Source organism: Mus musculus, chromosome X, assembly GCF_000001635.26.
Source record: "Mus musculus strain C57BL/6J chromosome X, GRCm38.p6 C57BL/6J".
Taxonomy (NCBI): domain Eukaryota; kingdom Metazoa; phylum Chordata; class Mammalia; order Rodentia; family Muridae; genus Mus; species Mus musculus.
The window spans coordinates 98,694,850-98,720,482 of NC_000086.7; the positions used below are offsets into that span (position 1 = coordinate 98,694,850).

Here is a 25,633-nt window from a genome sequence, read left to right on the forward strand (position 1 = left end):
GTCACTTCTTTACTGTGTTTTACATCGGGTTAGCTGGTCCACAGCTTTTAGGAATTCGCCTCTCTCCACTATCCATTTGCCTCAGGTACACTGGTATTATAGATGCCCCTACCTTATCTGGCTTCTATGAGTTCTGGGAAACCAGATGTGGGTCTTCATGTTTGCATGGTAAGTGCTTTACCCACTGAGCCATCTAGCCAGCCCCAAATTTGTGTTCTAGTCAGCAAGAATGAAGACACAAGAGACATTAAAACTTACTCGCAGGTCTAAACAAGCCAGTAGAGATTACTTTATGCCTACCTAACAAACTTCCAAAGAAATTTGAATAGATAACCTACAAAAAACAATTACAAACAAATCCAGCAACAACAAACCCTACCGCAATGGTCTTAGACTCCATGAAAATAAGACACTCCATAAGTCATAACAGCATCCAAAAAGGATCACAAGACACACACACACACACACACACACACACACACACACAAACCACTGTTTAAAAGGAAACTATAACCCATATCCAGTATAAATATCACCCAGTAAAGGAAAAAGTAATAGAGTGCCCAAGATAGAACTCTGGGAAATACCATTATAAGGTAGGAAGGGGGTAAAATAATCAGGCAGAGTCACTGATAAAAGAATAATGCCAAGCTAAAAAAAATAAGGAGACAGTTCCCAGGAGGAGAATGTGTGCAAGCAGGAAAGCAAGGAAGGCAGACTGAAGAGTGCTTCTTGGACTTGGTAGAAGTGTGCATGCGCACAATCATCATGGCCAGAGAAGTCTGAGCAGAGAGGCAGTAGAAGAGCTGGCTCTCTTGGGCCTGGGGAGTGAACGCGATGAGAGGATGAGAGGTGACAAGACATTTATTCAAGATGGTCTTTGACTCAAGCTGTGTAAAATATTTGTCTGATTCACCTCTGAAAATAGTTCTTACTATTCTACAGGCCAGGTATGGTACTACCTGGGGAATTGAGACAGGATGATTACTTGAGCATAAACATTTGGAACTAGCCTGAGCAACAGAACAAGACCCCAACTCAAATTTAAAATGTTCTTCAACCTTCCGGAGAAATGCATTCTTTCTCTTTCAGTCTCATTTGTTTCTATATAAACTAATCTTAATTTTTAAAAAAATGTAAATTTGTTACCAAAAAAGGCATAGAGCAGCTTCTGAACCTGGATGTTGCTGCCCACGGTGCGGTACAGCCCTTCTGTCTTGATCCCTAGGAAAGAAAAATCAGGTCATCAATGTTAGCATAGCTCCAGCATTCAAGGTCACCAAAGCAGGAAAAGGGAGCCCTTGTACACTGGTATTAGTTCACAGACACAGAGAGGCTCCGTTCTCTCTTCTAGTTCTCCAGCCCTCGCCTGTTACAGAGGAACAAGCCTACAGTCCTCATCATACATCCAAAAATCTGTCATGATTCCACTTGTACTTATCCCCACTCTATAGTAAATAAGCATATGCTTCAATGAGTCGCAACAGGTAGCTGGCAGACAGTCTGCCAGGTTGAAAGGGAGCTAGCGATTGAAATATATGGGGGTGATATCAATCTTCTGGTTGTTCTCGGGCTATGATATAAAGGACAGGGTCACAGTACAGCAAATGTGAAGCAAAAGGCCATTTTCCCACTAAGAAAGGCTGATGCAATGCTTCAAAAAAAAACAATGATTGACACATCACAGCCACTTGCATTCTAAAGAGCCTCAGAAGGAAACAAAGTCATTTAACAGTCAGGGGAGATGTGTGCTAATTCTCAATGTCCGGGAGTCTAGATTTGAACCCATCAAGTTTTAAATTGACATTAAAATGATATGTGGTGCCGGGCAGTGGTGGCACATGCCTTTAATTCCAACACTCGGGAGGCAGAGGCAGGTGGATTTCTGAGTTCGAAGCCAGCCTGGTCTACAGAGTGAGTTCCAGGACAGCCAGGGATACACAGAGAAACCCTGTCTCGGAAAACAAACAAACAAACAAACAAAATGATATGTGGTAGAAGATGAGCTCTTGGTTGTTCGGGGTGGGACCATCACTAAACTGCTTGAGGAACAGTAGGTGCCAATTTGGAATGCATTCTAAATCCTTGCCAGGCTTCACTCTCTAAAAGTGAAAACCACAAATTATGCATCTATGGTTGGATAAGGAACACTATGATGGAAGCCAGTTTAGAACTGGCCGAAATCTTAAAAATCGTGTCCAGTGTACAAGCTATCAGAACACAGTCCAAGAATGGACTTGTGCAAGGGGAAATTCTGAGTGCTTGTGAGAAAACTCCTAGAAATCAAGATAAGAGTCCTGTGACATTTGCTAAATGCATGAAATTCAAGAAGAACGAAGACCAAAGTGTGGACACTTTGCCCCTTCTTAGAAATGGGAACAAAACACCCATTGAAGGAGTTACAGAGACAAAATTTGGAGCTGTGACGAAAGGATGGACCATCTAGTGATTGCCACATGCAGGGATCCATCCCATAATCAGCTCCCAAACGCTGACACCATTGCATACACTAGCAAGATTTTGCTGAAAGGACCCAGATATAGCTGTCTCTTGTAAGACTGTGCCAGGGCCTAGCAAACACAGAAGTGGATGATCACAGTCAGCTATTGGATGGGTCACACGGCCCCCAATGGAGGAGCTAGAGAAAGTACCCAAGGAGCTAAAGGGAACTGCAACCCTATAGATGGAACAACATTATGAACTAACCAATACCCCGGAGCTCTTGACTCTAGCTGCATATGTATCAAAAGATGGCCTAGTCGGCCATCACTGGAAAGAGAGGCCCATTGGACTTGCAAACTGTATATGCCCCAGTACAGGGGAACCCCAGGGCCAAAAAGGGGGAGTGGGTGGGTAGGGGGTTGGGGGGGTGGGTATGGCAGACTTTTGGGATAGCATTGAAAATGTAAACGAGGAAAATACCTAATTAAAATAAATAAATAAATAAATAAATGTATGCAAAATAAAAAAGGAGTCCTGTGACCTCTGTTTCTTCAAAAAGATGGAATTGCTCTTGGAAGGCGTCTTTGTGCTCCTTCCAGCTGTAGTGGATAGGAGTGAGTTTGCTTCAGATCATTCATCACAACTGGGTACTGCTATTCGTTTATATGCCTCTAGGGAAATATGTGACTTTCCACCTGCGGTTTGTTCTTATGATTGTACACTTTCCTCATGTGACTCTTCTTAACCCTTAGACTATAAATTGTTTGGGGCTCTGAATAAAATCGGCTATTGCAGAAGACTTAAGTCTGCCTCATTTTTAGGCTCCATTCTCCTGAGACTTAACCCCAATAAGCTTCATAAAAAGTTGTCATCCTGAAGATGGATGCTGAGCATCAGATAATGCCATTCTTAATTTAGAGGAAATTCCTTAGGGTAAAGGCAGAGGTGTAGGGAGTGCAAATTCAATAATTTCAAGGTGATAGTTTCTATCTTACCTTTGGTCTCAATAAAATTGATGCACTTCCTAACAAATTTGAACCCCACTTCATTCAGCTCCACTGTTTGGAGTAAAGGAAAGTAGAGTTAGTTCATTGCACAATACATTTCTACCCAAGATTCAAGAGGCGCAGTAAGGAACTTCAGTGAGAGAACCAGGAGAGCAGGTATACATCTCCACTCACCCTCACACTGAATGATGCCATGCTCAGGGTAGGTTTAGACTGTTATAACACAAAGTGCTTCAGCTTAGCCCTTTGTATCACGTCTACCCTAAACATGAGCAATGTCAAATAGGAAATGCTACTGTGGAAATCCACAGAATTTTGATCATCCGTCTAGAACAAGAAGGAGACAATGTATTTCTCTGGATCGACAGTAGCATTCACACCAAAAGTTCCAATGGAGTAACTTCCCTAATTCAATCAATATGTAATTCCAAATCAGGGCTAGGTTTCATTTTACACAGCTTTGCTTGAATGGTGCATGTCATCAATACCAGCCTTTACTGTCAATGGGACAGCTTTGAGTGTATGATGTCCGTAGAGTAAAAATTGGAATTACTTACTTTCTTCCTGTTTTGTTATAGGAGTGTGGTAGATCTACAAAAGAGAAACCGAAAAAGACTAGGTTATTGTGACTCACTACAGTTAAGTAGAACAAATAGGATTCAGTTTCATTTCCTAGATAGGCTATCAAAATCATTAGAGATGATAGACCTGTAACAGCGACAAACAGGAGGTGAAACCAAGTTCTCTTGACCCAGATCCCTAGAAAACAGAATCCCGGAAAGTTGTACTGGATAGTCACATAGTTCACACACCTAAAGCTACAGATGGCTCACCTTACATATTATTTAGTTAAGGTTAGGGCAGGATTTTTGTGGTGAAGCAAGAATACATTTATAAAAAGGAAGTGGTCTTCTTAAGGACACCCAGTAATTGATACCATTCTAAACATACACGCACTTTACATACAGAACAATGGCAGATCCTATTTCGTAAAACAAATACCATTAGGAAAAAAATCACAGATAAACCCAAACACAATAATAGTGAAATTTTTCAATACCTTACTCTCACCATTATGCAGATCAATTGGACCCAAACAAAACAAAACAAAACAAAAAGTAGCAGAGAAACATTGAAACTAAATGGCATCATAGATAACTAGGCTCAACAAAAATTTACAGACACTCCATACAAACTCTATCCGGCTATACATACATACTTAACCCACGGAATTCACTTTGAAATGGATCACATACTAAGATACAAAGAAATGTACACTCAGAAACAATGACATAAAGTTAAGAATCGACAGCAAGAGAAATAACAGAAAGTACGCAAGTTCATGGACATTAAACAACTATTTAATGATGAATTCATCAATGAAGAAATAAAAAGAAAATCAAAAGTTTCGTAAAGTTTAATAAAAATTAAACTGTAGACTAAGCCAACAATCAAAGAGTACACATGGTGGGACTCATGGCTCCAGCTGCATATGTAGCAGAGGATGGCCTTGTCTGGCATCAATGGGAGAGGAGGTCCTTGGTCCTGAGAAGGCTGCATGCCACAGTGTAGGGGAATGCCAGGACCAGAAATGGGAGTAGGTGGGTTTGGGAGCAGGGGGATGGGTGAGGCAAGGGGTTTTTCAGAGGGGAAACCAGGAAAAGGGATAACATTTGAAATGTAAATAAAGTATCTAATAAAAAATATTAAAAAATTAAACTGCAATACATCAAAACATGGGACACTCTTGGACAGTCCTAAAGTGGAAGTTTATAGCTCTGATCACCTACATTAAAACTCAGATAAATTTTGAATAACTTAATGAGGCAACTTAAGACATTGGAAAAAGAAGAGCCAACAAAGTACAAAATTGTACACAGTAAGAGTAAAATGGTTAATTGATACACTTGAAGCAAAGGCACACACATGGCTCATATGATCAGTGGTTTTGTGTTGAATAAAACAGTAATGTTAGGTGAGGCTAGAAGAAGCAAGCCTACTATCTCCTTTTCAAAAGTGCTGCATAGGTGAGGTCCTCATAATTACTTCATTGAGCAGTATTTGCTGTGACTTTTATAAACAAGGGCTCTGCGGAGTCAGCCACAGCCAAGCTGGGGAGGCTGCATGTTCAGAGGATCCATATTTTAGCATCATTCTCCACAATCAGCTTCTAATAACTTCTGATATTCAAGAAGTTAAAGGGTGTCCAAGTAGAGGAGAGAGATGGACATAGAAATGCCTTGCTCCTAGCATCCTCTGAGAGAAACACCATGGGTATGCCAAGCGCCAAGCTTCAACTTGCCAGGAAGTGCACCTCACTCTGTATCTGGCAGCTGGGGATACAATCTCAGAGCTGGCTTCTACACTCTTCATTTCTTTCACTTACATTTTGATTTGTATTAGGAGAAGGGCATGCATGTCACAACACGTGTGATGGTCAAAGGACAACGTGTGGGAGTCAATTCCCTCCTTCCACCATGTAGGTGCCAGGTCATTGGACTCGTGAGGTCCCAAGCTTGATGGCAAGCACCTTTACCCACTAAGCCATGAACTGCACAAGCACTGATGATGCCTCTTTACTCCACAGAGAACAGAGGACACGGAGAAAAAAATATTTATGTTTCCCCACAGGATAGGTTTTCACTTGAAGAGAGCCAGGAGGTAACACTGTATGCAAAGACTGTAGTAGTCTGTCAAACCAGAGAAGAAAACCCCCAAACTAATACAGCACTGTGGCATGTGTAAGGTGGTTTTCACCTGGCTGTTCAAAGTAATCCTGAAAGGTATGTAGAACAGAAATCATTTTTTAAAAAAAGAAAGAAAGAAACCATTTCAATAAGAAGAAGAAAACTGAGTGACAGACAGCAAACTACCGGGCTTAAGGCACCGCCACGTAACAGCAAAACCAAGACCAGGTGTTTGTAGCTCCAACACCACAAAGCTCATATTCTGTTGCATGCCACCAAACGCTATTGAAAAGACAATGCTTTCCAATGATTTCTGCTTTGTTTTAAATGTAGGACTAATTCTGGCTCTTCTAAAGGACTTTTTTCCCCTCTCTATCTGCCTAAATGGTGAAGGACAGCAGCTCTTATCTCCTCTCCCATGAAAGAGAACAAGCTGAGTTTGAGAGGGCAAGAAAGTTAGTAAAATCATTTTGAAAAGAAAGCTAAATGGAGGCTTACTTACATCTATGACAGTGATTTTTCCCACCCTTCTCTATGGACAAATCGACTTTATACTATGAAAAAGGATTAGTTTCCATTCTTAAAAGCTTGTAGGAATAGCTAAAGAGCCTAATATTGCCAGAAGGTAGCTTTAGCACTGTCTCTGGAGGATATCCTATAAAATTCCTACAGAAGTCCCTCATGTCTGGAACTCAGGTTGGGTTAAACAAGAGTTGAGAAAGTGGCAATTCTTTCTAGCACTAAGATTCAGAAATCTGCTGAAGAACCTATGACCATTTCCCCATTGCTGCCACTAGAGGGCACTCCGATACTGACCTATGCTGCTGAGATTCCTTCCTCACCCATCTCAACCCGCCTCCAGTGTCTGAGATAACTTACAGGTTCTTTGCCATCCATGGCTTCCATCCATAGCCTTCTATTGGCTTCGGAAGGCGCCTGCAGAGTGATGGTTCCAGGTCTGGGGTGGAAAAATAACAAGTTGAAGTAAGACCATTCACCTGAGAGAGTGTTATCTTGTGCTTCTTTCATTGGTTTGGCTTGGTTTTTTCAACATATAGTTTCAATTAATGGATATTCATTGTACAAAATGATGATTTATATTGGAACATTTTCTTACATGCATATAATATACTTCTAAAACAAAATTCTTAACCACTATACTATATGGCCTCTTGTCTATGGCCATTGCTCCAAACTTTGTTTGATTCTATTTACTTTTCAGCATCTACTATAGTCTGAAAATATAAACAAGCGCCCTCACACACCCTCTAAAATGTTCTTATATTGAAATGTAATTGCCAATGTGAGAATAATACGTTGGGTCTTCACGAAGTGACACAGCACCTTTAGAAAAAGGTTTGAAGTGGAGAGTCCATTCCCTTCTCTCCCTTCTTCCATGTGAGAACAAGGAGTATGTTCTTCCTGGAGGATGAAGGAAGAGGCAAAACACTATCTTGGAAACAAAGATTCTCAGACTTCAAACCTGCTAGCACACTGATCTTGGAGTCCCAACCTAAGAACCCTAAGAAATAATTTTCTGTTGCTTATGAATAACCTATTCTCAGGCATTAAAGCAACAAACTTGAATGATGACACTGTTTTTCTCCGGAGACACTAAAGATTGATATGCCTATTCTAATATATCTAGACCTTCATATCCAAACAGGACACTTGGTATTGAGCAGACTCCTGCAGCCATGAAGCCTTAGCACAGTCTCCAGCCAGCCATATCACTCTGAGAAGTTTGCCTCGCACCTTTCTACACCATGCACCTCAGATCAAGTTGCACGATTGGAAGAGCAATAACAAGAACAGTTAAAGATGCTGGGTTAATCCCTTTGTCTCTGCACTGTCACTTCCTCATCTCTAAGTGTACTGGAACACACACTCTGGGAATTATTTCCCAGTGCTTACATCAGGGAATTCCTGCCATGCCCCTTGCCTGGTAAGCTAAATGCTCTTAAAGATAAAATTAACTGAAAGTCAGCCCTTGGCTTTCAAAACTGTTTCCCATTTACCTTTCTCTCTAAGAACCTCATCCTTTGGAATATGCCTTGTAGGACTGGCAAGCCTAGTGCCCTCTGTAAAGACAGCTATCAGCCAAATCACAAAGCCAAAAGGAGGGAGAGCAAGCAAATGAAAACCAGTTGGGCAGTTTGATGAGGGAGTCACTCAGCAAACCCAGATGGCTACCTGCCAGCTCACTTCTGATCTCAGAAGCTAGAGGAGTAAATGTCTGACTCGTAAGGAAGCATTTGGTGAGTCTTCAGTGCTACGGATAGTCAAATTTAAAGACTCTTAACGACTAGACTGGAAAAAAAACCTAAGGACTGGTTCGGAGTCCTTCACATAGGATTCATTATAACCTTAGATGAATTGTTTGCTCTCCTGAAGTTCCGCTTGCCCATCTGGACCCCATAGGCAATGGATGCCACATATTCAGTAGAGTGCACTAGTTAAGAAGTCAGCCTTCCTGAGAAATTCAAACACCTGGCCTTGGGCCCTAGATCCAGGTTAATAGCTGTGTTATTCAAATTGGTTAACTTAGTGCTGCAGAACCAGAGATGCTACAGGTTCACGCATGAAGTCAAAGCCCACAGTTCTTTTTCTCATCCTCCAGGGCCTGATGTTATTAGGAAAATGAGTGCCAGTCACATGGTTACTAATAACATCGTTGACTATCCCAGTCCTTTGGATGGGAATCATCTATTTTTTTTTAAAGAAAGACATCATAGAGACCCACAAACCCAAAATGATGAGGGTCCAAAAACATCCCAATTTTTAAATAAGGCAAATAATAGAGAAAATGTTCTAATCTCTTAGTGTATCTGATCTCGTTGATGTCAGTCCCTAATGATTTTTCCCTAATATTTTAACTTCTTGATTAAGGTCCTTTCTAGAAATGTAATCATTTTGCCAAATTCCTCTCTATTACTCAGTGCCTAATATATAGAAATAATGGATGGCAATAAAACCAGGTAGCATGCATATTCACTGATTTTGGGGGAAACGTCTTAACCAGCAAGTATGCGTATCCCCAGAATAATGTCAAATACTTCCATTTCAAAGGATAGAGGTGCCTTTTGTTTATATATTATAGTATCCAGTTTTGTATTTGTATAGGATTTCTGTTTGCTAATGTCTGTGTTCTGAGTCTATTGTGCGTTCCTTGTGCTTTTTCTTTGTCTATTTGGTTTTTGTTGTTGTTGTTGTTGTTGTTGTTCATTTTTTGTTTTGTCCTATTCAGGTTTGTTTGTTTTTATTTTATCTTACATTTTCTAGGCTGCAGGTTTTCTAATGATAGAGAGCAGGAAAAGGTGTGGCTTTGGGAGAGTGAAGAGGTGGGAAGGGTTTGGGAGGAGTAGGAACCATAATCAGAATAGATTTTGTTAAAAAAAAAAAAACAACGATTTTTCAACTGTTTAAAAAACGGACAAAGGTATAATTATCCTTCATTAAACTATTTCTAGCTGGAGGTGGGGGGAGGAGAGAAGAATAGAAGGCATTGGAAAGAAACACTATAACTATGCCCCAAATTTGCAAACAATGGCTCAAATATTTGGGAGTCAATAAATTATTCTAGTTCACATACATATTTTCAAAGTAGGAACGGCTTGCATCATTTTACAATAAGGGACAACTTCCCAGTACTACCTCTCCCCTTGACCCTCTGTTCCAAATTGTGTCACTCTGCATCCTAAGTCACACTTAGCTGTCTTAAAACGAATGAGCATGGCTATTCTTTCAGTTTTTCAGCACTTTGGAAAAAAAACAAAGTTGTACATATTAAATTAAATTCTAGGAGATGTTATTTTCTGGCCAGAGCCAATATGGTAAATATGGCTAAGAGATATACAGAAAACCAAACCAAACCAAACCAAACTGCTCTGACCTGGTCTAACAGGGACCCTTGTGAAGGACAGACTGACAGTCAAGAGCAGCAATGGCTTATATATAACTTGCTCCTTTTCAGCAACAAGAGCCACCTAGCTTCATGGGTAGTAGTACATGGTGACTCTGTCAGTTCACAGCATGCCAACTTACCTTTCATTAGTTTCTATATCAAAACAGAATCTCTTGTCAATTGACTCTGTCTTCCTTCTCACGCAGTACTTCAAAGTTAAGTCCACCGGTCCCTGATAAGAAAGAAGCATTTATTGAAAATCCAGAAGTTTCTTCCTTCACCCATAGTGTCCTCAGGGTCATTTTTTGAATGGTGTCAACCAAGACAGAAGGAACAATGAGTTGACTCACTAAGAACCTTTACCTTCAAATCTTGGAATTACATGGTCGATGGCTTCATCTTGTCCCAAGTATCAGTATCCAAGACCAGGTGAAAATGTAAATGATCAGGGCAGGCCAGTGCCTTTCCCAAGAACAGCGGATACAACAGAGGCTCAATACACATCACCAGGGCAGTGCAAGAGAAATGGAGTGCCCAAATGGCATTAAGTACACATAATAAAATTTTCATGAGGTTGCTAAGTAGGAAGCCTCAACTAGATAATTAGCAATCGGAGACCATCGGTAGAATGTTCAAGAAAAGGTGAGTGTTGAAGCCCTCCTGGATGTGGCAGTACACACCTTCAAGATGACAAAAGTCATAAAAATGGTCTCTCCAGAGGATGGACAAAAGCATGGTAACAAGCAGATTTGTTTATTAATCAAAGCAACATTTTGACATTAGATACATGTGGGGTAGTGTGGCTCATAATATTCCTGTAGGAACACAAATCTGTCAAACCCCTTGGTGGCCACAGACAAACCACCTGATTCTTCATTGTTTACTTCCCACTGTTATCTCAACGGGAACGATGTGGTACCAAAGGGGTATAAGGTTTAGTTAACACAAGGAACCACATACTGTACAAGGCATTTTTAATGAATTAGTTGTTTATTATTTTTTGAAGTAGTTTAACACAAGCTTCCCTCACCATGACCCTTAGAGGTGAATGTGAGAGGTAAAATTTCTTAATGGTATGCAAGGTGGTGAGGTCCAAGTAGCATGGACATATGTATCAAAAGATGGCCTAGTCAGCCATCACTGGAAAGAGAGGCCCATTGTACACGCAAACTTTATATGCCCCAGTACAGGGGAACGCCAGGGCCAAAAAGGGGGAGTGGGTGGGTAGGGGAGTGGGGGTGGGTGGGTATGGGGGACTTTTGGTATAGCATTGGAAATGTAAATGAGCTAAATACCTAATAAAAAATGGAAAAAAAAAAGAAAGAAAAATTCAAAAAGTTAGCAAAAACCTCAGAAAAAGCACTTTGTCTCAGATCTTAAGAAAAATATTGGCTGGAAAGATGGCTCAGTGGTTAAGAGCACTGACTGCTTTTCTAGAGGTCCTGAGTTCAATTCCCAGCAACCACATGGTGGCTCACAGCCATCTGTAATGGGATGTGATGCCCTCTTCTGGTGTGTCTGAGGACAGCTACAGTGTACTCATATACATAAAATAAATAAATCTTTAAAAAAAGAAAGAAAAAAATATTTGGGAGACTGCTTTAGGGATGGCATTTGCTAGCTATGTGACCCTCCCTGGCAAGGCAATTGCTCTCTCTGAGCCTTAACTTCACAATTTATTAAATAACAAAAGCACTATTGGCCTACTGTCTCAAACACAGAAAAACTGCATATGTGCCAGGTCTGTACTTATGTCACTATTCCATCCAAACAATATGCATCATTGGTGAATACCAATTACTCCGTTGAAAAGTAAACAGATCGCAGAGCTAAGATCTATATATACCCATTTCAGACATGATGAACTATGCACACCTGTAATCCCCAAACTCCAACCTGAGGAAGATAACAAATTCAAAGCTAGTCTGGATGACATGGTGAGATCCTGTCTAAAAATATAAAATGTAAAATAAATAAGTAAATAAATCAAACTCAATATATAAATAATCTCAGATCATGATATTCTTAAGCTAACTACCAGGTGTTCCTCTTGCAGTGAGTTTGGCCATTCATGGGCCAATCATTTCTGCTATTCTTCTACTACAGACTTCCATTAACTCTTTTCCACTAATGTCTAGCATGGAAGGGTAAAATTCTGATAAAATAAATGCTGCTTTGGAGGAGACTAGACTTTACAGCTTGAGCTACTAGGGGACACTGGTAAGTGTCACAGTAAGAAAGAGGGCAAATTCATTCATCTCTAAATCGGGCTGATGATATATGCTCCATAGTGCTGCTGAAAGAGGAAATAAGGTATGTGGTAGAAAATGTCATTGAAGACAGCTGGCATTTAGGAAAAGGTGGTTCTTGCCTACTGCTGCGGCTTCTATCATCATAGCATCATTTATTGATATTTTCCTTTCAGTAGCATAAAGTATTACTAGGAATGGTATCAGAAGACTAACAAGAAGAAAATATTTTCAAATACAAATTGAGTGAATTCAGTAACAACTTCTTCTCTTCCATCTGTTGGCTTACAGGTGACCAGAGACCTAGCAATAGATCGTCATCACCAGCACTGCTGCCAAATGCAGGTGACTGGCAGCATATAAGATGAATGCTCCCTACCCTAGCTCTCTCTTGTGTGTGCATTCATTCATTCATTCATTCATTCTTATTCTCTCTCTCTCTCTCTCTCTCTTTCTCTCTCTCTCTCTCTCTCTCACACACACACACACACACACACACACACACACTTACACACTTCTCTATTCTCAAGTGTTCCCAGCCAGCCTCTCTCTCCCTATCTCTGTCCTTCTTTTTGTCCTCTGTCCCCCTTCTCAGTCCTCATGGCTCTGCTCCCATCTTTCTTATGGGAAAGAAAGGCCCCTAGCCCTTCTGCAGGCCCACACTCCCTTTCTTTCCCCAGATAACTCCCTTTATATAAGGTCTATTGTATGGCATGATTTCTCAGGGGGATATCTTGGCATGAGCCAGCTAGGTACTTTCTTACCTCCACCCACTGCCATATGATATAACATTGTCACTACTTTCTAAATGGAAAACTGAGTTCTTTCCAGCCCTTAAGGGATTCCACATTAAAATTGCCTAGGCTCAGGGCCAGGCACACTTGGCTTTAATCCCAAAACTCAAAATGGAAAGGCAAGTGAATCTCTGTGAGCCCAAGGCCAGCCTGGGTCTACATAGTGAGTTCCAAGACAGCCAGAGCTTCATAGAGAGAGACTCCATCTCATAAAACAAAACCCTGCTTAGGCTCACTGTTAGGCTCACACAATTGCAATTTTGAAAGCTTCCACTCATTGAAACAAGGAGGAAAGAAAAACTAAATTGCTCTCATATGCTAAGGGGATATAAAAGTCTTTTCTGCTGATTTTGTCCTGGACAAAATGTTCTTTTTTAACAAGAATAGGACAAACAACTCTAAAAGATAGTTCTATGAGAGCAGAGCTAGTGCCCAAGCTCCAGATAATAATTTGTGTAGAACTAAAAACAATGGGGGCTTAGGAATTAGCCCAGTTATAAGTTATCTCAACTCCCTAGATTCATCCCCAGTACCACATAAACCAGTCGTGGAGACATATGCTGGTAATTTCATGTGGAGAGCCGTGCCGTGAGCAATCACATGCATGCTGCGAGCAATCGCTGAGAAGAGCCGTGAGTGCTGCGAGCAATCGCCATTATAAGATGGCGCTGGCCTCCGCTGTGCCTAACTAGTAAACAAGCCTTATACGCAGGCACGAGAGTTAACTCACTCCTAGTCACTGCCCATTCTCGGGGCGTAATAGTGGGGTGATGGGCGAGCAACGAATCAGGAGCTGACATGCCACATCAGGTGCTGAAACGTCACGGGCTATATAAGCAGTGCCATTTTCCCGGTTCGGGGTCTTCCCTCCTGATAAGTAAGCAATAAAAGCTTTGCTGCAGAAGATTCCAGTTGTCCTGAGTGTGTTCTTGCCGGCGGGGACAAAAGCTCGGGATAATTTCAGAACTCAGGAAGTAAGGCAGAGGCATAAAAAGTTCAAGGTCATGCTTTACATTATAATGAATGCAAAGCCAGTCTGGGCTCCTGGAAGCCCCATCTCAACAACCACCATGCCCTAACATGAACTAGAATAAAAGACTACAGCTAGTGTTGTACAAAAGCACTTGATACTCAGAGACAGGAGAGATTCAGGCTGATGAAGGACAAATTCTATACCATAGCCCAAGATAAATTTGATGAAGCCTGTTGACACATTACCTAAGAGTGTACCCCAGCTTAAACATACATTTGAGGTACAATAGTAGGCTCTGTGCTTAAAGACCAATGCAAAACCAGTCTGTAACCAAAACTGTCCCCTCTAGTTTTCTATGTACAAGCTATACCACATTGGTCATCTATAGAAAATACTGTTAATAGAAATTGGCAGTTGTCTCCAAATTCCTGTCTACCTTAATTGGGCCTTCATGCATGTACTTAAAGCTTCCAACAATATGTAAATATTTTAAAGGGTCACAGTGACAGCACGTAGGCAAGCAAGGGAAGGGGATACTTTCAGAGAATGAACGATGTGATGATCACTTTTTACCTATAGTGACATCTGTGCATGAAAAGGAGAAGGTTCTTTAAGGAAGTAAACTAGCCTCTAAGTGGTACACTTACCTTGGCATTTTGATAAGTAGGAGAAGGCCTGAAGAGGGGAGGAAGAGATTGGTACTATTTATAGGTAGTTTACAGGGTGTGTAGGTGATGCTAATTTTAGGATATATGCACACATATAGAGATGTGCTTTTAATAAAGGCATAGTAGAAATTAATTCTCATTTTTAAGAACTCATTACTTAAAAGAATCATTCATGTTTTGGATATGTTCTCTGAACGAGTATAGGCAATTGTTATACTAAATAGTCTGGAAAGGTAAAGACTCCATTATGATGGTAGGAGCTGCACATGATATAACACACCTCTCAATTCCAGCACTCGGGAGTCTGAGGCAGGAGACTTGGTATAGGTTCAAGGTCTGTGCTACACAATGAGTTCTAGGCCAGCCTTTTCTCTAAAAGCAAACCAAGTTTCAGTTTTACACGACAGTGATAGAGTTAATTATTTGACACTGTGTCAATATATGTTCTTTTCTGACATACCATCACACAGATGAGCTCAAAAACTAACAGAAACAAAAACTGACCTGCTTAGCACCTGGCTTCTGTTCCATTGGTATCATTGTGAGCATCCTGGTCTCTTTCTCATACCGACAATAGTATTTCGCCCAGGATATCCCCAGGGCCCCTACAAGACAGGAGAAAGTTAACAAGCAGAATATTTCACCTCCCCAAAGCAGAAGCTGCTTACTGTTTGCTTTTTCCCTCCAGTGCTGGCGATTGAACACAAGGCCTCTATAAAGCATGCACATTCCCAGCCTCTTGCTTATTCTTTGTGGACAGACCCCAGGTCTATCTCTGCCCTTTGCCTATACACCATCTTTACCTACCTACTGCACCCAGAGACGCTAACCCTCACCAACTGCTTCCCATATCCATGCTTGGCTCATGCTAAGCCTACTCTTCCTACAACAGTCCTTGGGAGTAGAGACATCTATGCATCCAGAAGCTAGAAACCCCTGTCAGTTTGCTCTTTCCTGAAACCTCTCATTTAACTAACATTGAATTGTGTCCATTCTATTCTTCACATGTCTCTTCTTCAACTATTTCTACTTCCTTTACTCCTTTAGCAATGAGTTAGCTAGAGGACGTTATCATCAGCTTGCTTTCCTAATGCTTATAACATTTCCAATAAACTACAAATATACTTTTTTCTCCCATTAACCATTTCAAGCAGGCTTCTCTCATTTCCCCAGCTCCGATTTGCTCCTATCCAACTCTTCACCATTTTGCTAGAACATTACTTTAAAAGATCATTCTATTGATGTCATTTCCCTTGCTGTAAGTCATGCATGGCTTTCCTAGTCTCTCCAAACAACTTAGTCTACCTTCAAAGCCCTGAATGATTTGATCAAATTTACCTTTCTCACTGGGTACCCTCACCACCATGCACCTGTGTCAGTGAATTATTTTCAGTTGTCCAATGCTTAAGTGACCATATAGTTTGTACTGCAAACTCAACATGTAGTTAAGAATGGATTGAACATAACATGTATTTAAAATGAAGAATTATATCAGGGCAACAAGGGTTATTCTCAACAAACCAACACCTAAGCATGATGTATGTTCTCCAACTCTCCTCTGCCTCTACTCATAGAGCAACAGACACATGAAGTTCTCTACCACCCTCAGTCCAGTTTTAAACCAGTCACTCTCTCACTGAACAGTTAAGTTCTAAGTCAAACATCACTTCCTCAGAGAAGCTCTTAGATATATGCCCCAAAGAGAGTGCTCCAAATGCTTTACAAAGATACTTTCCTCTATCTCCTGTCAATTGCCTTGAGAATAAAAAGAAATGTGCGATTCATTTGGTTAATGTACTCTCAATGTGCTGCATTAGCATTTGGCAAAAACATGGCTTGGTGAGCATTCATTTAACTGAGGAACAGACAGCCATTTGTGACAACTTAGAAAACTGAGGCACAGAAGCACCCTGCAGCATGTAGCAGAAGTTCTCAACTAGGGGCACTTTGACTTCACTGTAGACAGTTTAGGTTGTTGTGTATGAAGGGTCCTACTAACACAAGGTGAGGAGAAAACTAGGACGCTGCTCACCACTTGTGGAGCAGGGCTTCTCCCCTTCCTACCACTGTGATCCTTTAACAGTTCCTCAACTGGTGTGGTCCCCAACCATAAACTTATTTTTGTTGCTACTCTATAACTGTAATTTTCATACTGTTATAAGTAAAAAAAAAAATCAAAATACAGTGTCTTCCAATGGTCTTAAGTGACCCCTGTAAAAAGGTCACTTCAACCCCCAAAGGGGTCATGACCCACAGGTTGAGAACCACTGCTGTACAAGCTCTGAGGGTGGTAAGTGGGATACAATACACTGGAAAGGGTATCCGGTTTGGTATAAGATACATCTGAAGTTAACCTTTGATCTAGTGACTGGTCGAAGCCTCAGTGGTCTCAATTGTAACCTAAGCATAATGTGGAATCAAAGATCAAATGGGATGAAGCTTTTACAGCAGTGCACATCGTAAGTGAAGTAAATATCTTTCTACTTCCTTTGTCCTACCTCTTTCGTGACCCAAAGTTCAGCATACAATATTAACATTCCTCATCTTGAATCTCAAGAGAAAAATTTAGAGACATAGTATTCTATGACATAGAAATTTAACACGCCCCTAAAGTTTCTTTCTTTTGCTATTTTTACTATTCCCACCCTGCCCTCCAAAGAGTTCTGTCTGCCATGGATCTATGAATGACACATGTGTTCTCAGAGTTCAGAAAGGTAAATCAGCAAGGCTCTTGGAAGCTAGAGGATGACCCTGTATGCCCACACACATTTCTCCTGTGTGTAGAGATAGCCTTCAATGGTTGGCTGTCCTGGAAGTTTGCATGTCTGAGGGGCTTCTTTCATCCTTTTCTTAAGTTCTTCCATCTCCTCCCGGGTACTGGAGAAATGATTTCTTGTCTGTCAAGAAATCATTATAATCATTATCACCATTATCATCGACGGGACTGTGTATTTATCCATCATAGATATGGTACAGAGATTTCTCTGCTCACAACATGGGCTAAAACATATAGAAAACTGCTGAATAGTAGTGACTAGAAAATAATTCTAGAGTTTAATGGTTCTATGTACTAGAAAGGAAACAAAAACCCAGATGCCACAAGAAGTGAGAGCTTTTACCCAGTGGGATTAATTCAAGCTTCAAGTAGATAGGAATTTGAAGCACCTGACGTTAGACTGACCCTTACTTTACAACAATGGCAACTATAGAGAAGGTTCCCAAAGATAATGTTATCATGGCAACTTCTTTATGTTAGTGAAGAAGATGTGGACTACACTAACGAGGAGTCAGCCATGAGTACACATGCAAACGCTTGGTATTAGCTCACATTTGTCAAGTTACATATGGCAGAGGAGTCAACTTGATTGTAGAAAGATTTTGTAAGTCAGCAGAAAATAGGTACTCTCACGTTCAGGTAAAGGAGAGGACCCAGAAGGAAGGAATAAATGCAGAAAGAAAAAAAGTAGGTAAAACTGTACATCACAATCCCCCTAAGCAAGCATCCTATTGGCAGTTTTGAACTTAAAAATACATCTATGAATGTCATGCAATGTAGCACCTGGTCCAATGTCACCTAAGCTTAATGACACCTTCTCTGACTACCAATTATTACATTCTCTATGCTCCTTTAAAAATGCTGGTTTGGGGACTGGAGAGATTGCTCAGTGGTTAAGGGTACTGGTTCCTCTTCCAGAGGTCCTGAGTTTAGTTCCCAGCAACCACATGGTGGCTCACAACCATCTATAATGTGATCTGGTGCCCTCTTCTGTCATGCAGGTGTACATGCAGATACAGCATTCATATACATTAAATAAATAAATAAATAAATAAATAAATAAATATGTTTTAGATGTTGGTTGATTACATATAGTAAAAATTAGTATAAGGGATATCTGATTTATCTATCTACTCTAGAAAATATATGATCCTGCATGACATACAAATCTTGGTGCCTCATTTTGATGTGTGCTAGAGACTTTCACACTGTCTCAAACAGGATATATTTTTATGGTATCCATACATAATCATCAAATGATAAATTAGTAAATTCTCATGTCTAGATACATAAAATATTCTGTCTATGGTCATTTATAAGAACTAGCATATGCATGAAGTTGGAGAAGTTGATAAAAATTCATTTAACTCTAAGTGATGAGAGGAAAAGATAACAGATACCCAAAATAATAAATCAAGTGGTTTAATTGACTTGGGAACTAGCCTAAGGCCTAAAACCTCACATTTAAATATGCCTACAGCTGGACTCTGCTGTACAAGACATAAAGTACCAATGCTTAATAAATCCTGGCTAGATAGAGCCATTCTTGAAGAGATGACGGGAAGCAGCAAACCTCAAAGACAGACAAGAGTCAAAACTGAAAAAGCAAGAACATGTCGACTTGTTAAAAATGTTTGTACACTACACAACTTTGTCCTAAATTGGTAGTGGTAAAATGGCCTGAAATTCCAAAGTTAAGACCACTGGGGCTCAAATTCCAATGGAAAGACAGGTGAAGCCATCCACCTGCAACTCACATTCTGTAAGCTGAGCTGCAGCTGTTGTTTGTATGGCAGGAAATCCTGTGTGAGCTCCACAGTCAAGCTGTTAGAAATGAAGAGGCTATGAAGGAAGGCCAAGACCTAGGGGAAACAGACAAAAACAAATCACCTTTAGAAAGTTACCATTATCTAGCATCAGCACTTCCTACCTGATCAAATAAAGGACCCATGAAGACAGGGAAGAAAGTCAGGAGCATGGACCGAGTACACCTTCACAAACAGTCAGGGCAGCACAAGCAGAGATACAGTTAAGTGTTCTCTTATCAGGTTAAATACTTCACCTGCATTCAGTCTCAGAAAACAAACAGCAAATCCGGATCCTTTTAGGACTGCATACAAAGCCACTCAGGAATTACATACTGCAGGAACTGACTATGTCTCTTTTCTAAATGGGTTCAGCATTTCTCATCCAACAATAAACAAGCCAAAATTGTCAAGGGCAGATGTAATACCAAAAAAAAAAAAAAAGAAAATTTTACACCTAACTTCATGTGATAGGACTCATATACACTGAGGAAAATGTAAGCACACTAAAAATATTGTATAAAATCTTTGGGTTATAAGTACAAGGTGTATAAGAAATATAAACAAACGTGTTTAAACTGGAGACCCATTTAAGATATTTCATTATTTAAATGCAAATATTTCAATTTTCTTTTCAAAAATCCCAACCACTTCTGATGGCAAGCATTTTTGGTTACAGCTATCCAAATAAATATCCTCAGGATTAGCCCATAGTAGGTGCTTCTAGCAGAAGATGACATACAAATGATGGAGAGTCTACTTTTAATTTTCAAAACATCCAATCCATGGCCAGTGAGATGGCTCAATGGGTCAAGAGACTTGCCATACAAGTCTGACAACCTGTGGCCACTTCTCAGAACCCACATGAAGCTGAAAGGACAAAACAGATTCCAAAGCGTTACCATGTGATGTCGTCCACATACTCGCCATAGCATGCATATTCCTCACAATATAAATCAATATTTCACTCAGTCCTATTAAAAACCAAATGTATACAAACAAAACTAAGAGAAAATATAATTCTCACTTGTCAATTATAAATATTTAAAATAAAAGTTCAATGTTCCTAAAGTATAAAAGGTAGAAGTAAACACAGCTCCATTTGTTGTAGAAAGCAAATAAATGAAATATAGAAATGTGTGAACATTTCACACATACACAAGACAATACACATGGACAATTATGACAAATATATAGTAGAGAGATATGTCAATCACATTGACACTTATACCCACAATCCTTCCTGGTTTTCTCCCCAAATTCATCTCAGGAAATGGCATCAGTGTACCCCAGTCATTCAAATCAAGAACTACAGAACCAGGTCTCTTTAACTCACATTTAAGTCCAATTCAACAAAACCTTCTGCTAGCATTTCTTCCAAAATTACATTTTTGGTGCTATAAATAGAACCCAAGACATTGCACATGTGAGGCGAGCTTTCTACCACTGAGTCATATCCTCAAACCTCCAAACGATTGTGCTAACCTATCTATCCTTTACTATTTATAATTGTGCCACACCAATTTAAGGGAATGTGTCTTCTTACCTAGACCATTACAGCATTTCTTTAATTAATTAGGGAGTCTAGTTTTGTATCCCAGGCAGACCTCAAACTCATGATTCTCTGATTTGCCTCCTGGTGCAGACATTATCCGCCTGTGCCACCTCACTCAGGCTATAATAGCTTTTTAAATGATTTCCTAGACCAAGCCACTTCCCGCACAATAAAATTGTTCTGATAGGGCACACTTAGTGGCCTTTTAGTGGCTTTCTACTGTGCAGAGGCTGATATTCAAATCACACTGCATGACAATGAGTCCCCAATGGGACTCAGTCGAACATCAATTCCTGCAATTTCTCTTTTCTTCTACCAGTATCTCAGGACATACAACTTCTTTGCATTTTTTGAGAATGTCTAAACATTCCTCACTCTCATCAAAGAAAGCTGGATTTTTGTCAAAGGCCCTTTCTGAATTTATTGAGATTATCATGTGATTTTATCTTGAAGTCCATTTATGTGATATATCACATTATTAGCTTTCTTTTTTTAATTAGGTATTTTCCTCATTTACATTTCCAATGCTATCCCAAAAGTCCCCCATACCCTCCCCCACACCCCCCTACCCACCCACTCCCACTTTTGGCCCTGGCGTTCCCCTGTACTGGGGCATATAAAGTTTGCAAGTCCAATGGGCCTCTCTTTCCAGTGATGGCCGACTAGGCCATCTTTTGATACATATGCAGCTAGAGTCAAGAGCCCCAGGATACTGGTTAGTTCATAATGTTGTTCCACCTATAGGGTTTCAGATCCCTTTAGCTCCTTGGGTATTTTCTCTAGCTCCCCCATTGGGGGCCCTGTGATCCATCCAATAGCTGACTGTGAGCATCCACTTATGTGTTTGCTAGGCCCCAGCGTAGTCTCACTAGAGACAATCACAAAAGAACTCAAATGATATGTACTCACTGATAAGTGGATATTAGCCCAGAAACTTAGAATACCTAAGATATAAGTTACAATTTGCAAAACACATGAAACTCAAGAAGAATGAAGACCAAAGTGTGGACACTTTGCCCCTTCTTAGAATTGGGAACAAAACACCCATGCAAGGAGTTACAGAGACGAAGTTTGGAGCTGAGACAAAAGGATGGACCATCTAGAGACTGCCATATCCAGGGATCCATCCCATTGCATACACTAGCAAGATTGTGCTGATAGGACCCTGATATTAGCTTTCTTTTTATTATTAAATCTTTTCTTTATTTACATTTCAAATGTTATCCCCTTTCCTGGTTTCCCCTCCGAAACCTGTCCTCTCCCCCTGCTCACCAACCCATCCATTCCTACTTCTTGGCCCTGGAATTTCCCTACACTGGGGCATTGAGCCTTCAAAGGACCAGGGGCCTCTCTCCTCCCATTGATGTCTGACAAGGCCATCCTCTCCTACATATGCAGCTGGAGCCATGGGTCCCTCCATGTGTACTCTTTGGTTGGTGGTTTAGTCCCTGGGAGCTCTGGGGGATACTGGTTAGTTGATATTGTTGCTCTTCCTGTGGGGTTGCAAACCCCTTCAGCTCTTTGGGTCCTTTCTCTAACATGTTCACTGGGGACCCTGTGCTCAGTCCAATGGATGGCTGTGAGCATCCACTTCTGTATTTGTCAGGCACTGGCAGAGCCTCTCAGGAGACAGCTATATCAGGCTCCTCACAGCAACATTATTAGCACTCATATATTGAACCAACGCTGTATCTGTGAAATAAAGCCAACTTGGTCATGATGGATGACTATTGTGATGATGTATGCCTGTATTCAGTTTAGACCAAGTTTATTGAAGTTGGTGAATCAAACCAACATAATTTGTTTATTTCATAACTTTATCATAACTAACAACTGTTTTGATAATGTGCACACTTTCATGCATTCTTTCTACGTCATGGGAGTATGGTATTCATAAAGAAAGAAACTGTCATTCCAGTTTACTGCAATATACCCAGTGTATAAGACAGTGCCTGGAAAATGAACAGTGCTCTACTCAATGATAACTTGGTCAAGGAAGAAATAAAGAAAGAAATTAAAGACTTTTTTAGAATTTAATGAAAATGAAGACACATCATACCAAAACTTACATGACACAATGAAAGCAGTGATAAGAGGAAAACTCATAGCTCTAAGTGCCTCCAAAAAGAAACTGAAGAGAACTTACACTAGCAGCTTGACAGAACATCTGAAAGCTCTAGAACAAAAAGAAGCAAATACACCCATGAGGAGTAGACAAGAGGAAATAATCAAACTCAGGGTTGAAATCAACCAAGTAGAAAAAAAAAAGAACTACACAAAGAATCAACCAAACCATTAGCTGGTTCTTTAAGAAAATCAACAAGATAGATAAACCCTTAGCCAGACTAACTAGAGGGCACAAAGACAGTATCCTAATTAACAAAATCAGAAATGAAAGGGAAATATAAAAACAGAAACTGAGGAAATTCAAAAAACTCATAAGATCCTACTACAAAAGTTTATACTCAACTGAATTGGAAAATCTGGATGAAATGTACAATTTTCTAGACACATACAAGGTGCTAAAGTTAAAACAGGATCAGATAAACCATCTAAACAGTCCCATAAACCATAAAGAAATAGAAGCAGTCATTAATAGTCTCCCTACAAAAAAAAAAAAAAAAAAAGAGCAAAAAAGCCCAGGACCAGATGGGTTTAGTGGAGAATTCTATCAGAACTTTAAAGAAGACCAAATACCAATACTCTTCAAACTATTTCACAAAATATAAAAAGAAGGCACACTATCTAATTCATTCTATGAAGCCACAAATACTCTGATACCTAAACCACACAAAGACCAAAGAAAGAGAACTTCAGACCAGTCTCCCTTATGGACATTGATGTAAAAATACTCAATAAAATTCTTGCCAACCAATTGCAATAAACTGTCGCAGCTGTTTCCCAAGTAATGTACATACTCTTCTGTGGTCACGGCCAGCCTCTGAGCGGCGCCTCTGCACTCACCCGTCTGCGTTTGGTCTCCAGTGGTTTTCTATTCAGGTGTATATACGGTGCTCACTTTAGATCAGCAGTGTCGGCCATTTATGCTGCAGAGCTGTGTCATAGCCTTATTAGTTGTGTGTGGTTGGTGACCCTCTGGGTACACAATGTCTGTTGAGTGCTGTCTTACCCATTTGTTGACAAGTGGATGTCTGTGCATGTGTTGTGTGTCACGGGGTGTCGTCACAGTGTCACGGGTGTCGTCACAGAGGGAAGGAGCAGAACCACCACACCCATAGTGGACCAAACTACGTCCTTGCTGTAGCCAGGGACTCGTCCCCTAGCCGAGTTACAGTAGTGTATAATTAAATATTGTGGGAAAGTTAGTCTTGTATTTTTCTGTGTGTATATATATATAATTATGTACTTCTGGAATTCTATCTGTATTTAAAGATGTGACAATCTTGACACCAATTTTAATAGTCATGAGCCTGAACAAAGATGTCCTAGAGCCAGAGTTGGTATGTGCTGAGAACACAAACTTGTCAGCTAATTGGTCAGATGCCTCTAGTTCTGACCAGTCTTTTTCCTTGTGTGAACATTGACAGGTATGTGACAGATGGGAAATAATCCAATAATAAAGTGACATACTGATGTTCAGCAATAAAAAAAAAAAAAAAAAAAAAAAAAATTCTTGCCAACCAAATCTAAAAACATATCAAAATGAACCTTCACCACAATCAAGTAGGCCTCATCCCAGGGATGCAGGGATGGTTCAATATATGGATAACCATCAACATAATCCACTACATAAACTTAATGAAAAAACCACATGTACATTTCATTAGATGCTGAAAAAGCATTTGACAAAATTCAGCATCCTTTCATGTTAAAAGTTGTACAAGCCAGGCATGGTGGCACATGCCTTTGATCCCAGCACTAGGGAGGCAGAGGCAGGTGGATTTCTGAGTTCGAGGCCAGCATGGTCTACAGAGTGAGTTCCAGGACAGCCAGGGATACACAGAGGAGCCCTATCTCAAAAAAAAAAAAAAGTCGTGGAAATATCAAGAATTCAAGGCCCATACCTAAAGATAGTAAAAGCAATATACAGCAAACGAGTAGAAAACATCAAACTGAATGGAGAGAAACTTGAAGCAATCCCACTAAAATCAGGGACTAGACAGGGCTGCCCACTTTCTCCCTACCTATTCAATATAGTATTTGAAGCCCTAGCTAGAGCAATTAGACAACAAAAGATCAAAGGGATACAAATTGGAAAGGAAGAAGTCAAAATATCACTATTTGCAGATGATATGATCATATACTTACCCAAAAATTCCACCCGAGAACTCCTAAAGCTGACAAACAGCTTCAGCAAGGTGGCTGAATATAAAACTAACTCAAACAAATCAATAGCCTTCCTATACTCAAAGGATAAACAGGCTGAGAAAGAAATTAGGGAAATGACACCCTTCACAACAGTCACAAATAATATAAAATACCTTGGTGTGACTCTAAACAAGCAAGTGAAAGATCTGTAGGACAAGAACTTGAAGTCTCTGAAGAAAGAAATTGAAGAAGCTCTCAGAAAAAGGAAAGATCTCCCATGCTCACGGATTGGCAGGATTAATATAGTAAAAGTTGCCATATTGCCAAAAGCAATCTACAGATTCAATGAACTTCCCATCAAAATTACAACTCAATTCTTCACAGAGTTATCAAAAACAATTTGCAAATTCATCTGGAATAACAAAAAATCCAGGATAGCAAAAACTATTCTCAACAATAAAATAACTTCTGGATGAATCACCATCCCTGACCTCAAGCTGTATT

The 25,633-nt window shown here is 40.2% G+C and overlaps 1 protein-coding gene across 6 annotated transcripts in view; it reads right to left on the reverse strand.

The window, feature by feature from the left end:
* Ophn1 (oligophrenin 1) overlaps positions 1–25,633 on the reverse strand; it is a 336,803-nt gene that overhangs the window by 140,570 nt on the left and 170,600 nt on the right. For 5 of the 6 annotated variants that reach the window (NM_001313754.1, NM_001313755.1, NM_052976.4 and 2 more), the window contains 8 exons: positions 19,258–19,362; positions 17,492–17,621; positions 15,229–15,329; positions 10,181–10,272; positions 7,016–7,094; positions 4,007–4,040; positions 3,438–3,500; positions 1,150–1,224 (listed from right to left, as the gene is read on the reverse strand). In NM_001313754.1, coding sequence (NP_001300683.1) covers positions 1,150–1,224; positions 3,438–3,500; positions 4,007–4,040; positions 7,016–7,094; positions 10,181–10,272; positions 15,229–15,329; positions 17,492–17,621; positions 19,258–19,362 — 679 coding nt within the window. Of the gene's footprint in view, positions 1–1,149; positions 1,225–3,437; positions 3,501–4,006; positions 4,041–7,015; positions 7,095–10,180; positions 10,273–15,228; positions 15,330–17,491; positions 17,622–18,052; positions 19,363–25,633 lie in introns of all 6 variants that reach the window. The other variant, XM_011247694.3, reaches the window with a different exon arrangement.